Below are 15,180 nucleotides of genomic sequence, written 5' to 3'. Positions count from 1 at the left end.
AGGAGAAGTATGAAAATGGCTGCAAAAGTCGCGACGCGAGTCATCAGAGTTTCGCCGTAGTTGACCGTTTTATTGGCGTAGTTATACTGGGCCTGTTCACTCCCTTAAAATAGGTCTTGTGTTAATTCGCGGTTACGCGGTTACCGTCGTCTGCTATTCTGTATGCGAGAACTTCCTCGATTTGTGTTTGTAGTCAGGACAGAGTAGCTGGTAATGTTTTAAAAGGTATTTGAAGGTATAATATGGATTTAAGCAAGGTTATCGAAGCAATAGAAGAGCGCATAAACTAGATACGTTTAAAACAAATCTCATTAGTTTAGCAATAGCGTGAGCAGCTTGCGTCGTGATGCGCGTGATCGAGTGGGCTATGGTTAAACCAAGGAGCATAAATGTCTGAACTACTTTTATTCAGTCGCGTGTTTGCAAGTCCATCAGTTACTAGTAGACTAAATAGTTATTGGCGAAACTTTGATGTCCGCGTTTTTTAACACAGGCTCTATGGCCATTGTCATACTTTCCCTCTCATCCATATTTGCTATTACCTCTACGCCTGACGATTACGTCACGGAGAGGTATTATACTGGACGTGTCTGTGTGTCTGTCACCGCGTTCGCAGTTGGCAAATCGGAGTAAATGTATACGCAATATCTAGACCGCGTTCGCAGTTCAGAGAAAGCAATATCGAGTTGTACTTCATTATCATCGTTAGAGTTAAGATGTACTCAGCGATCGGCTAGGGTTACGAGAAACGTCTATCCTTCCAATGGCAGGGCTTCCACCAAATGTTCACGTGACGCAATTGCGGGTTTTCTTATAATTTATTGTGAATCAATCGCCTTATATGCCCTCAATGTCCAAAAATTGTTAAAGAGGCATACGCTAGTATTCAAACTTCAACAATAGTTATGTTTAAAATTATTTTAGGAATAACGTTTCTTAAAACGATTTAACTATAATCAAGGTAAATTAATGACGATTAAAATAATTAATATCAATTATATTTATTTAATTAAGAAAAACCTCTTAATTGCGTTATCGACTCGGAGAGGTTTAATTATTTTGGTTTCCCAACTTGTTTTCATCAATTATATTTATTTAATTATTTAAGAAAAACCTCTTAATTGCGTCTCGACTCGGAGAGGTTTAATCATTTTGGTTTCCCAACTTGTTTTCATCAATTATATTTATTTAATTATTTAAGAAAAACCTCTTGCGTCTCGACTCGGAGAGGTTTAATTATTTTGGTTTCCCAACTTGTTTTTTCATCAATTATATTTATTTAATTATTTAAGAAAAACCTCTTAATTGCGTTATGACTCGGAGAGGTTTAATTATTTTGGTTTCCCAACTTGTTTTCATCAATTATATTTATTTAATTATTTAAGAAAAACCTCTTAATTGCGTTATCGACTCGGAGAGGTTTAATTATTTTGGGTTTCCCAACTTGTTTTCTTCCTTAAGGTTGTTTTATGTAGTGGAGAAGATCTCGCGAACCGCGCCATTGAACTATTGAAAGAAACGTACACAAACCTGGGTCCTAGTTTGCAGTCGAGCCAAGTGCACATTCATTCGGATTTTCTTCTCTCTTGCATGGACCGTTTGCAATGTTTCTTCGATACTATTACCGTGTTGGAAAAAGATAAGGATGGCGTTAATTGCGCCCGTCAAGAAATGACCCGTATGGTTAGGGTCTTGAAAGTGCTTCACGAATATATAAGTCAGTGTGATGGGGATTACGGCGAAGAAAGAAGTATCCTCCCAATGGCAAGGTATGTCAAATTTTAGGGTTGTTATTTCCGCGCGAATATCGGGGTTAACTATGGGCGAATATCGGGGTTAACTATGGGCGAATATCGGGCTTAACTATGGGCGAATATCGGGCTTAACTATGGGCGAATATCGGGCTTAACTATGGGCGAATATCGGGCTTAACTATGGGCGAATATCGGGCTTAACTATGGGCGAATATCGGGCTTAACTATGGGCGAATATCGGGCTTAACTATGGGCGAATATCGGGCTTAACTATGGGCGAATATCGGGCTTAACTATGGGCGAATATCGGGCTTAACTATGGGCGAATATCGGGCTTAACTATGGGCGAATATCGGGCTTAACTATGGGCGAATATCGGGCTTAACTATGGGCGAATATCGGGCTTAACTATGGGCGAATATCGGGCTTAACTATGGGCGAATATCGGGCTTAACTATGGGCGAATATCGGGCTTAACTATGGGCGAATATCGGGCTTAACTATGGGCGAATATCGGGCTTAACTATGGGCGAATATCGGGCTTAACTATGGGCGAATATCGGGCTTAACTATGGGCGAATATCGGGCTTAACTATGCGCGAATATCGGGCTTAACTATGGGCGAATATCGGGCTTAACTATGGGCGAATATCGGGCTTAACTATGGGCGAATATCGGGCTTAACTATGGGCGAATATCGGGCTTAACTATGGGCGAATATCGGGCTTAACTATGGGCGAATATCGGGCTTAACTATGGGCGAATATCGGGCTTAACTATGGGCGAATATCGGGCTTAACTATGGGCGAATATCGGGCTTAACTATGCGCGAATATCGGGCTTAACTATGCGCGAATATCGGGCTTAACTATGCGCGAATATCGGGCTTAACTATGCGCGAATATCGGGCTTAACTATGCGCGAATATCGGGCTTAACTATGCGCGAATATCGGGCTTAACTATGCGCGAATATCGGGCTTAACATCGGCTAGTAAAAAAATTTACTGAGGCAAAACTATACAGTATTCGATTCGGTATTTTATAAGTGAACTTTGGTGTTGGGTGACCGGTTCTATTCCCAAAAAGTGGTGTTCGCACGCCTCTAGTTTATAGCTAATACCGTTTCATTCTTGACAGGGCACACAGAGGGAAACATATAGTTCTTACAATCCGGTTTCCAAACCAAGGGCGTCATGTTGATGACTTAGAAGTCTGGACTCATAGCAACGACACACTAGGGTCGATAAGAAGACAAATTCTCAACAGAGTCAAAGCGAACAGTGCCAACATGAAAGTGGACCTTTTCATTAATGGAGAACTTTTAGATCCGGTTGACGATAAAAAATTAATTTCGCAGTTAGCGTTAAGAGATAAAATGGTAACAAATTTACCTAAGAACAGGGTTCATACAAACCTGGAAAACGGAAAACCTGGAAAAATCGGGAAAATATAAAGTTGACAAAAACCTCAGGGAAAATTCAGGGAAATTTCAAATTTTTAGTAAAATTCAGGGAAATTTCAAATTTTTAGTAAAATTCAGGGAAATTTCAAATTTTTAGTAAAATTCAGGGAAATTTCAAATTTTTAGTAAAATTCAGGGAAATTTCAAATTTTTAGTAAAATTCAGGGAAATTTCAAATTTTTAGTAAAATTCAGGGAAATTTCAAATTTTTAGTAAAATTCAGGGAAATTTCAAATTTTTAGTAAAATTCAGGGAAATTTCAAATTTTTAGTAAAATTCAGGGAAATTTCTAATTTTTAGTAAAATTCAGGGAAATTTCAAATTTTTAGTAAAATTCAGGGAAATTTCAAATTTTTAGTAAAATTCAGGGAAATTTCAAATTTTTAGTAAAATTCAGGGAAATTTCAAATTTTTAGTAAAATTCAGGGAAATTTCAAATTTTTAGTAAAATTCAGGGAAATTTCAAATTTTTAGTAAAATTCAGGGAAATTTCAAATTTTTAGTAAAATTCAGGGAAATTTCAAATTTTTAGTAAAATTCAAGGAAATTTCAAATTTTTAGTAAAATTCAAGGAAATTTCAAATTTTTAGTAAAATTCAAGGAAATTTCTAATTTTTAGTAAAATTCAAGGAAATTTCTAATTTTTAGTAAAATTCAAGGAAATTTCTAATTTTTAGTAAAATTCAAGGAAATTTCTAATTTTTAGTAAAATTCAAGGAAATTTCTAATTTTTAGTAAAATTCAAGGAAATTTCTAATTTTTAGTAAAATTCAAGGAAATTTCTAATTTTTAGTAAAATTCAAGGAAATTTCTAATTTTTAGTAAAATTCAAGGAAATTTCTAATTTTTAGTAAAATTCAAGGAAATTTCTAATTTTTAGTAAAATTCAAGGAAATTTCTAATTTTTAGTAAAATTCAAGGAAATTTCTAATTTTTAGTAAAATTCAAGGAAATTTCTAATTTTTAGTAAAATTCAAGGAAATTTCTAATTTTTAGTAAAATTCAAGGAAATTTCTAATTTTTAGTAAAATTCAAGGAAATTTCTAATTTTTAGTAAAATTCAAGGAAATTTCTAATTTTTAGTAAAATTCAAGGAAATTTCTAATTTTTAGTAAAATTCAAGGAAATTTCTAATTTTTAGTAAAATTCAAGGAAATTTCTAATTTTTAGTAAAATTCAAGGAAATTTCTAATTTTTAGTAAAATTCAAGGAAATTTCTAATTTTTAGTAAAATTCAAGGAAATTTCTAATTTTTAGTAAAATTCAGGGAAATTTCTAATTTTTAGTAAAATTCAGGGAAATTTCTAGTAAAATTCAGGAAAATTTCTAGTAAAATTCAGGGAAATTTCTAGTAAAATTCAGGGAAATTTCTAGTAAAATTCAGGGAAATTTCTAGTAAAATTCAGGGAAATTTCTAGTAAAATTCAGGGAAATTTCTAGTAAAATTCAGGGAAATTTCTAGTAAAATTCAGGGAAATTTCTAGTAAAATTCAGGGAAATTTCTAGTAAAATTCAGGGAAATTTCTAGTAAAATTCAGGGAAATTTCTAGTAAAATTCAGGGAAATTTCTAGTAAAATTCAGGGAAATTTCTAGTAAAATTCAGGGAAATTTCTAGTAAAATTCAGGGAAATTTCTATTAAAATTCAGGGAAATTTCTAGTAAAATTCAGGGAAATTTCTAGTAAAATTCAGGGAAATTTCTAGTAAAATTCAGGGAAATCGGGGAAATTTGCGTCAAACAGAGGCCGAGTAATTACGAAAAATGTTCATAAACAACCCCTCCATAGGATTAACATTACACTATACTTTGGAGGCTCATAACTCTGGTTATATTTGAGATAAGGGGATGTCCTTTGATTATGTAATAGTCCTATTTGCCCCCCCCCCCTACTTCGTTAGCATTTGCTCCATAGGATGCTCCAATTACGGGAAAGACCTGGAAAACTCATTGAAATTTGTTTTCCAAAAGTTGTATGAACCCTGAAGAACATTAAACACAGATGGGGCGCGTAGTTCTTTTGGGACAGCGCCTCTCTAGCGCCACACCGCGACCAATATTGAAACCATAGCAGCCATAACATAAGGCTTATGAGTTGAAAAGTTTCGGAACTCTCCCGCTAGGGGCGCTGCTGACAGGCGATGCCATTAGAAGAACCGGGGTTTTAGCTTTGCTTACTCCAGTACATCTGTGTTTAATGGTCTTAGAATTAACTCGTGAGAATATTTGGTTTCACTGACATTTTAATTCTAGCTTATCAATGCAAAGCTGTGCCAAGTTGGTTCCAATATGCCCTCTTCCCCTGATTCGAGCTCTGATAGTTCAGTTGGATCTCCGCAACATCCTTACGATGGTCCTAATGCTGAAGCTGAAAATTTTATTCCTGGAGTGGTACGTCACCACTTTTTTAATTTGTTACGTAAGATGTCGAATAATTTTCTGTCTTTTGCAGCTTATGGCTCAATCAAAGCAATATCCGCCATTTCTTTTAAATCTGGCTGACATGGGTTCGACAAAGAACGTACCGTCGTTAAGAGATGGAGCTAGGGCAGTTCTAAAACTAATGCCAGCTGGTATGTATTGATTATTTGTCCGTCTTTTTTTGTCATGGTCAATATCTACATCCTATAACCGATATTAACGTGGATTAAAAAACTACACCGTTGTCCATAAAACCTTTACCCGGAACTTTCTGGTAGTGTTAGGATAATAGCTCAGAGGCCTAGCTAGGTGAAATAAATTTAGGTCCATGTCATTAGCTGATCTATCAACTCTTAATATTAGAGATGTCTGAGTTATAATTTTTAATTGTGAGTTGTGGAAAATTGGGCTTGCCAAGTCCTGGAGTACTAGTCTTAAAAGAATATTTTTAATGGAAATATCACAACTAATAGACATTCTCCTATATCTAAGCCTTTGCTAGTTTTGTAAAAGAGCGATTGCACTGACAATTGATACAGGGTTGCCACGGATCAGGAAAAACCTGGAAAAGTCAGGAAATTTAAAAATGGGCCGAAGAGGTCAGGGAAACGTACACTTTCGGCCTAAAAGTTCAGGGAAAATCCCAGAAAAAGGTCAGGGAAAACCTGCAAAAGTCTGGGAATTTGGTTCTGAAAATTCCGTGGCAACCCTGTGATAACGCAGCCATGGACTGTGGAATTCATGCGTTATCAGTTATCGCCCATGTCAAATGAAGCTATATCAGTCTTGGCCAGCGTTGTGTAGTAACACCAGTGTTTCCACTTCGCGGCGAAAAAGTCCGTTTTCGGCGAAAATCTAGTCTCTGAGCACTAAAATATTGAAAAGCGGCGAAAAGGCGAAAATGCGGCGAAAGCCTTAGAAAACGGCGAAAAAAGCGGCGAAAACTTTATTTAGATTTTTTTATGGTTCAGTTCGTTTTATCACACATTTTTGCCCGGTTTTTTTATAATATCTAGTAGGCTATGGGCTCAGGGTTTGATTAGGCTCACCTAAGTGGTAGTGATTGGTGCCATTGCCAGGTGGTTGGCGGTCTTAAATTATAATGGGACACAACTAGCGTGATCGATTTGGCTCAACTTGGCTACGCTTTGTTTTTCTCTGAAGCACAGCCAACTCCATCGCGCTATAAAAGCCCCTTCAGTATTTTAGCGTGTATCAGGAATTTTCGGCTTTTTAGGTCGAAAAATAAAAGGAGTCAGCTTTTAACATGATCGTCTATGAGTGAACACCATTTTTTGACCCTTATTTTAAAAAATTTTGTTCATATTTCTTGAAATTTAAATGAGATTTGAAAATTAAAAGCGAAAATTTCTGATCCAGGCTTTTACATAGCGTTTGCAGCCTAAGCCCTATAGTGTGGGCTGTGGTTGGACCATAAAAAGAGAAAAAAATTGGGGGATTTTTTGCGGCGAAAATCTACTATAGATGGGGCGAAAAACAGCACTTTTGCACCTAAAATGTGCGAAAATCCTAACCTTCGAGTGGAAACACTGAGTAACACAGCCTACTCGATCACGCGCTGCTAAACGCATGATCGAGAGGGCTATGGTACTGGAAGATGTCGTTTAGCTTGCTTAAGTTGACTCTTCGGTAAGAAGAAATGGGGTTTCCTAACGAAAATAGACTAGTTCAAATTAGGCCTGTGCGGGTAGCGACTTTTGGGTTTCGGGTCGGGTACGGGTAGTTGAAAAAACTTCCAATCAGGTATCGGGTCGGGTACCCGGATTTCTAACGGGTACTCGAATAATTAGGCCTAGCTAAACTAAAATTAGTCGGGTGCTTTTCGGGTAGCAAAAAATCATATCTGGTACTTATCAGGTTGAAATACTTTTATTTGTGAAAAAAATAAGTGTCATGAAAGACTTGGATACCATTATGGCGAAAAGTACAAAAATAAGACGCTAAAGCTATTAGCGAGGATTGAAATAATGAATAATACTGAGCATTGTGGAAAAGTTTACTCAAACTGAAGTTCAAGAAACTTTGCCAAACCAATACCCGATTGTCCTAAGCCTTGTCACGGATTATGAGCGGGAAAATTTAAATATTCGAATAATTTCGGGTATTAAGAAATTAAGTTTTCGGGTAAAAATAGAAAAATAAGACTCGCCTTGTAGGGGACTCACGAATGCCCGCAAGTTTCTCGGAAAACAGGTTGTGAGTACTCGCATAGGCCTACTTTTTATAATATTGGTTAAAATAGGATCCCAGCCCTTCTCTTGATTTATCGTGTGTAGATAATGTATTAAAGATTAATGGTATTATTATATTACTTTGGTTTCAAATTTGTTTAGATACCCATATTGTGGAGGAAATAAGAAAAATCTGTATGGATAATGCCAAAGCGGGAAGCCCATCCATGAGTCACGCTTTGGAATCGCTTTTCTTCAATCAGTCCCCTTCGAAAACCTTATATTACTTAGAAGTTGTATACGCGTTATTAATGCCCGCCCATAATCCCATGTCCGAAGAAGCTCAGGAATTCCAATACAACTTTGTTAAAAGTGGCGGTGTCCCTTGCGCCCTGGCCATGATTAGTCAAGGCGGAAATTTCCTCCTTAACGCCGATGTTCCCACTAAAAGAGCGGCCAATCTAATGGTGTTAAAAATCTGCAAGCTTTTACTCGTGACTGTTGGACATTGTAGCGTGCAATTTGCCGCCGCGGAAAGTTGCCATTCATCAACAACTTCTCCTACAATTACTGCCAATACGTCAAAGGTCACATTAGACACCGTAATCCCGAGTAGTAACGCTAATAATTCGACACCCCCGACTCCTGTACAGCTTAATGGGAAACCCGCTATACTTCAACAAGCTTTACAACATATTTTAAATCCCAGTACCGAATACATGATTCGTACTGTGTCCTTGAGGCTTGCCCAACTTCTAAGAGATCAAGTAAGTGTCGTCGTGAGTTCATAAGATATTTTCACCATAAGTTTAGTTCTGGTAACTTAGAAACTGGGGCTTGTCGTGAAGTGAGTGACGTAGGTAGGTCATAGATTCGAGGTAAAGCGACATACGCCTGGTGAGGCGCTGTCAAAGGCTTAGTAATGCAGACTAAATAGAAAAATGGACTGTAAACACGGCGTGTAGTCTGCAATTCTCGAATGTAGGACATAATCCCCCCTGGACATAATCCCCCCATTTGAGAAGAAAAGGACATAATCCCCTCAGGTACTAGACAAAATCCCCCGGACAATTTCCCCCCGAATGGATGCCGAAGACAAAGTACCCCCAGCCCCAGGACAAATATCCCCCAGCCCTAGGACAAATTCCCCCCAAACTGTTCTTCGGAAGAAAATAAATGTAAATAATAATATTTTGGAAAAGGCGTACCATTGTTACAATATTTCCAAAATATTACGAACCCAACCTAACCTAACATAACATAACCTAACCTAACCTAACTGGGGATTATGACTGGGGAATTTTGTCTAGAGCGTAGGGGGATTTTGACTAGAGAGTAAAGGGATTTTGTCTACAGAGTGGGGAGATTTTGTCTTGATAGTGGGGGGATTTTGTACTCTTAACTTGGATGGGGGAAAATGACCGGGGGTCTTTTGTCTTGGGGCTATTTAGTCCGTATACCGCAATTCTCCCTTTCGTTCTCTAACTTAACTCGATCTGTAAGTCTCTAGCATTACGAAGCATAAGTAGTGACGTCATACTTATTGAACATACTTGTAAACTTATCATTTGAACGCCTTGAGTTACATAAGAAAGGGCTCTTTAATGGCGATTTTTCTTAGGATTCAAACAATTTAAACATATATTAATAAGGTTTTTTCCTTCCTGATTTAGGCTATATCTCATCTTCCGGATTTAGTGACCGTTCGTTCCTGTATTCGACTAGCGTGGTCATCGGCCAATGGCTGCAATACTCATCCTACAATAGCGGCGCAAGAAAGCTCCTCTAAAGATGAAAATTCCTCTTTCCCTTCTTCTACTAACAGATGTCCAGAATCGGAGGAAATCAGTTTATGCAAAGAAGCTTTAGAAGTTCTTACTATTTCCTTGGCTCTTTGTCCCGAAGCTTTAGAGACGCTGATGAAAGATAAAGCCTGGCACACCTTTCTAATTGACATTCTACTCATTTGCAAATACAGGCAAGTCCGCGTGTCCTAATCTAAGACCATTAAACACAGATGGACTGGAAAAATTATAAGCTTAAACCTCGGTTCTTCTAATGGCATCGCCTGTCAGCAGCGCCCCTAGCGGGAGAGTTCCGAAACTTTTCGACTCATAAGGCTTATGTTATGGCTATAATGGTTCGAGTCGAAAAAGTTTCAATATTTGTCGTGGGGTGGCGCTGGAGAGGCATTGCACTAAAACAGGGTTCATACAAACCTGGAAAACCCGGAAAAATCAGGGAAATAAATAGTTGACAAAAAATTCAGGGAAATAAATTGTTGAAAAAAGCCTCAGGGAAATAAATTGTTGAAATAAGCCTCAGGGAAATAAATTGTTGAAATAAGCCTCAGGGAAATAAATTGTTGAAATAAGCCTCAGGGAAATAAATTGTTGAAATAAGCCTCAGAGAAATAAATTGTTGAAAAAAGCCTCAGGGAAATAAATTGTTGAAAAAAGCCTCAGGGAAATAAATTGTTGAAAAAAGCCTCAGGGAAATAAATTGTTGAAAAAAGCCTCAGGGAAATAAATTGTTGAAAAAAACCTCAGGGAAAATTCAGGGAAATAACTAGTTGACAAAAACCTCAGGGAAAATTCAGGGAAATAACTAGTTGACAAAAACCTCAGGGAAAATTCAGGGAAATAAATAGTTGACAAAAACCTCAGGGAAATTTCGAATTTTTAGTAAAAATTCAGGGAAATGAGGGAAATTTCGAATTTTTAGTAAAAATTCAGGGAAATGAGGGAAATTTCGAATTTTTAGTAAAAATTCAGGGAAATGAGGGAAATTTCGAATTTTTAGTAAAAATTCAGGGAAATGAGGGAAATTTCGAATTTTTAGTAAAAATTCAGGGAAATGAGGGAAATTTCGAATTTTTAGTAAAAATTCAGGGAAATGAGGGAAATTTCGAATTTTTAGTAAAAATTCAGGGAAATGAGGGAAATTTCGAATTTTTAGTAAAAGTTCAGGGAAATGAGGGAAATTTCGAATTTTTAGTAAAAATTCAGGGAAATGAGGGAAATTTCGAATTTTTAGTAAAAATTCAGGGAAATGAGGGAAATTTCGAATTTTTAGTAAAAATTCAGGGAAATGAGGGAAATTTCGAATTTTTAGTAAAAATTCAGGGAAATGAGGGAAATTTCGAATTTTTAGTAAAAATTCAGGGAAATGAGGGAAATTTCGAATTTTTAGTAAAAATTCAGGGAAATGAGGGAAATTTCGAATTTTTAGTAAAAATTCAGGGAAATGAGGGAAATTTCGAATTTTTAGTAAAAATTCAGGGAAATGAGGGAAATTTCGAATTTTTAGTAAAAATTCAGGGAAATCAGGGAAATTTCGAATTTTTAGTAAAAATTCAGGGAAATCAGGGAAATTCGCAGCAAACAGGGGCCGAGTAATTAAGCAAAATGTTCATAAACATACCCTGACTATACTTTGGAGGCTCATAACTGTGTTTATATTAGAGACGGGGATGTCCTTTGATTATGTAATAGTCATATTTGCCTCCTCCCTCCGTTAACATTTGCTCCATAGGATACTCCATATACGGGAAAAACCTGGAAAAATCAGTGAAGTATATGGGGAAAAACCAGGAAATCTCATGGAAATTTGTTTTCCAAAAGTTGTATGAACCCTGTAAAAGAACCGTGCACTGTATCTCCATTCAAGTCCATCTGTGTTTAATGGTCTTAGCTTGCGCATAATCTAAATTAGTGTATGTCAATTAATGAACCAATTGATCTCGTTTTAGATCCGTTAGGTCATCAGCCTTGGAGCAGTTCTTTTTGATAGCAACTAAATGTTACCCTTCCCATCAGTCTCTAGTTTTTTTCATAACCCTTCTTTTCACTCAGCTTGGAGTAAGTATTGAAACGAATGCTTTGCCGCGCATGCGTTTATATTTATTTAATTACACTCTTTAGACAACGGTACGGGAACACGCGAAGAACTCCCACGAGTTTTTTCAACTTTTATGTCGTTTACTTAACTACGCCAGTATGAGTAATTGTCCTCTTTCAACTGCTCAAAATCTTCTGAATAATGAAATAGACTGGCTTAAAACTGTCCGGGTATGTGCAAACGTTTTTCACTTGCGTAATTTTACATAATTCGTATTAGTATTGAACCTGGGAAACTTGGATAAGTCAGGGATTTGGGAAATGGGGTGGGTAAAGTCGGGGATTTGGGAAATGGGTTGGGGATAAGTCGGGGATTTGGGAAATGGGTTGGGGATAAGTCGGGGATTTGGGAAATGGGTTGGGGATAAGTCGGGGATTTGGGAAATGGGTTGGGGATAAGTCGGGGATTTGGGAAATGGGTTGGGGATAAGTCGGGGATTTGGGAAATGGGTTGGGGATAAGTCGGGGATTTGGGAAATGGGTTGGGGATAAGTCGGGGATTTGGGAAATGGGTTGGGGATAAGTCGGGGATTTGGGAAATGGGTTGGGGATAAGTCGGGGATTTGGGAAATGGGTTGGGGATAAGTCGGGGATTTGGGAAATGGGTTGGGGATAAGTCGGGGATTTGGGAAATGGGTTGGGGATAAGTCGAGGATTTCTCGCGTCATTTTACATAATTAGTTAATTACTATTAGTATTGAACCTGGGAAACTTGGATAAGTCAGGGATTTGGGAAATGGGGTGGGTAAAGTCGGGGATTTGGGAAATGGGTTGGGGATAAGTCGGGGATTTGGGAAATGGGTTGGGGATAAGTCGGGGATTTGGGAAATGGGTTGGGGATAAGTCGGGGATTTGGGAAATGGGTTGGGGATAAGTCGGGGATTTGGGAAATGGGTTGGGGATAAGTCGGGGATTTGGGAAATGGGTTGGGGATAAGTCGGGGATTTGGGAAATGGGTTGGGGATAAGTCGGGGATTTGGGAAATGGGTTGGGGATAAGTCGGGGATTTGGGAAATGGGTTGGGGATAAGTCGGGGATTTGGGAAATGGGTTGGGGATAAGTCGGGGATTTGGGAAATGGGTTGGGGATAAGTCGGGGATTTGGGAAATGGGTTGGGGATAAGTCGGGGATTTGGGAAATGGGTTGGGGATAAGTCGGGGATTTGGGAAATGGGTTGGGGATAAGTCGGGGATTTGGGAAATGGGTTGGGGATAAGTCGGGGATTTGGGAAATGGGTTGGGGATAAGTCGGGGATTTGGGAAATGGGTTGGGGATAAGTCGGGGATTTGGGAAATGGGTTGGGGATAAGTCGGGGATTTGGGAAATGGGTTGGGGATAAGTCGAGGATTTGGGAAATGGGTTGGGGATAAGTCGGGGATTTCTCGCGTCATTTTACATAATTAGTTAATTACTATTAGTATTGAACCTGGGAAACTTGGATAAGTCGGGGATTTGGGAAATGGGGTGGGTAAAGTCTGGGATTTAAAGTTATTTCCTAAAAAGTCAGGGAAAGGTCAGGGATTTCGTTTGGTATATCAAACCATGATTGCTTCGGGTAATGCTAAATATGGGCTGCAGGTGTCACTATGAAGTGGACTCTGGTAAACGTGTACTTAAAATGGTCAGGGACATTGGTGTCAAAATTTGGTCTGGGATAAGCTGGAAAAGTCAGGGATTTTCAATAAAAAAATTTTGTCCAAACCCTGTTTCAGTAGCTGAAACCATTCTTTAGTATTTGTTCTGCCGTAAGATATGTTGCAAAGGTTTGTCAGTGGTTACTGAGAGCTTGTCACGAAGTGAGTGAAGTAGGTCATAGATTCGAATTTAAAGCGACGTCTGGTGAGGCGCTGTCAAAGTCTTAGTGTAGACTAAATAGGGAAATGGACTGCAAAACTGAGTTTAGTCAATTCTCACTTGTCATTCTCGAACTAGCTCGAGCTGTAAGTCCCTAGCATTACGAGCTTGTCACGAAGTGAGTAAAGTAGGTCATAGATTAAGAGTAAAGCGACGCCTGGTGAGGGGCTGTCAAAGGCTTAAGAGTAGACTAAATAGGGAAATGGACTGCAACATTAACCGAGTTTAGTAAATTCTCACTTGTCGTTATCAAAGTAGCTCGAGCTGCAAGTCTCTAGCATTACGAACTTGTATGGAACATATCTGATGAACTTGTGGTATTGCGAGATGACGCTGATACTTGACGCGAGTAATTTTACTTTTAGGAACGCGTATTAACCATTGGTGAAACCCAAGTGGATGAAGCTCTTCTTGAAGGACATTTGGGTATCACCAGAGAACTTTTATCTTTCCTTGGTCCCGAGAAAAAGTTTGAAGTGGGTTGTGATATAAATGAAAAGAAAGGAAATTTAATAAAGGTTTGCCGAATCATATTTAAAATAGGCTTAAACTTAAAGATAAAATAATTGATTTTGGTCGGTGGAATGTCGTAGGAGTTGGCGGAAGATTTTATTTTCCCCGCCTCTCGTGCTGTGCTGCAGGTTCAGCGCAGCGGTGGTGACCTTCCAGCGGAACAGGCGATACCAGTTTGTTCCACGTCCTCTTCCTTGGTCGCTGCCTTTGACCTTCTTGTAGCCCTTTGTACATGTTGCGTTCCCAATCTTAGATTGCTCTCGGATATGCTGACTGAAATGTTCTATTCTGGTTAGTTTTGTTTATCTTTAATAGTGTAGGCCTAATGTTTAATTGTTTACTTTTCTCTTCAGATAATTCTGAGCAACCGCTTACGGAATGGGAGTATTTGCCCCCTGTAGGTCCAAGACCACCTAGGGGCTTCGTAGGTTTGAAAAATGCTGGTGCCACATGCTACATGAATTCAGTTCTTCAACAGGTATGCACTATTATTATTATTATTGGCGAAAGAAATTTGTAGCTTCGACAGCTTTGGAGAATATAATAGAGATAGTCAAAGCAAAACGCGGGTCACGTGGCTCCCCTACAAGGTGACTTTCCTCCTGAACTCCGGGTTTAGCTTGGTGAAGGCAACCACTTGACCCGCGCTTTGCTTTAATAGAAAATCTAAACAAGCAAATGTATGTAATCATAGTTTTCGTGGGTAAAGTCCAGCAAGACTTTTCTATAAATGACCTGATAACAAGATGGCCCCGGCCAGGTTAACGTTTTGCGCGACCTCGTGTGACTTAAATTAGCATTATTAAATTATTATAAGGTGACCCAAGCTTACTTTTACATAAATAAAGAATATAATAGCCTTAAAGCAAGGCAAAGCACGGGTCACGTGGTTCCCCTACAAGGTGACTTTCCTTCTGAACTCCGGGTTTAGCTTGGGGAAGACAACCACGTGACCCACACTTTGCTTTAATAGAAAATCTAGGCGAGCAAATGTATGTAATCATAGTTTTCGTGGATCTATCAAAGCAAGGATTATTTAAAATGTCTAAGGATAAAACGCAGAGAAGGAAATATCGAAGGTAGATG

General features: G+C 38.3%; 1 protein-coding gene across 2 annotated transcripts in view; it reads left to right on the top strand.

Moving 5' to 3' along the window:
• Positions 1-15,180, top strand: part of LOC149647205 (ubiquitin carboxyl-terminal hydrolase 9X-like) — a 49,768-nt gene that overhangs the window by 19,793 nt on the left and 14,795 nt on the right. For both annotated transcript variants that reach the window (XM_089850056.1, XM_089850055.1), the window contains exons 18-28: positions 1,462-1,769; positions 2,893-3,133; positions 5,469-5,606; positions 5,668-5,788; positions 7,991-8,595; positions 9,502-9,806; positions 11,580-11,688; positions 11,752-11,898; positions 13,947-14,099; positions 14,175-14,385; positions 14,448-14,572. In XM_089850056.1, coding sequence (XP_089706182.1) covers positions 1,462-1,769; positions 2,893-3,133; positions 5,469-5,606; positions 5,668-5,788; positions 7,991-8,595; positions 9,502-9,806; positions 11,580-11,688; positions 11,752-11,898; positions 13,947-14,099; positions 14,175-14,385; positions 14,448-14,572 — 2,463 coding nt within the window. The remainder of the gene's footprint in view (positions 1-1,461; positions 1,770-2,892; positions 3,134-5,468; positions 5,607-5,667; positions 5,789-7,990; positions 8,596-9,501; positions 9,807-11,579; positions 11,689-11,751; positions 11,899-13,946; positions 14,100-14,174; positions 14,386-14,447; positions 14,573-15,180) is intronic.

The sequence above is a fragment of the Phalangium opilio genome, unplaced genomic scaffold, assembly GCF_054372755.1.
Source record: "Phalangium opilio isolate 3A_F unplaced genomic scaffold, DU_Popi_V2 ptg000089l_1, whole genome shotgun sequence".
In the NCBI taxonomy this organism is placed as follows: Eukaryota; Metazoa; Arthropoda; class Arachnida; order Opiliones; family Phalangiidae; genus Phalangium; species Phalangium opilio.
This window is presented reverse-complemented; position numbering and strand designations above follow the sequence as displayed.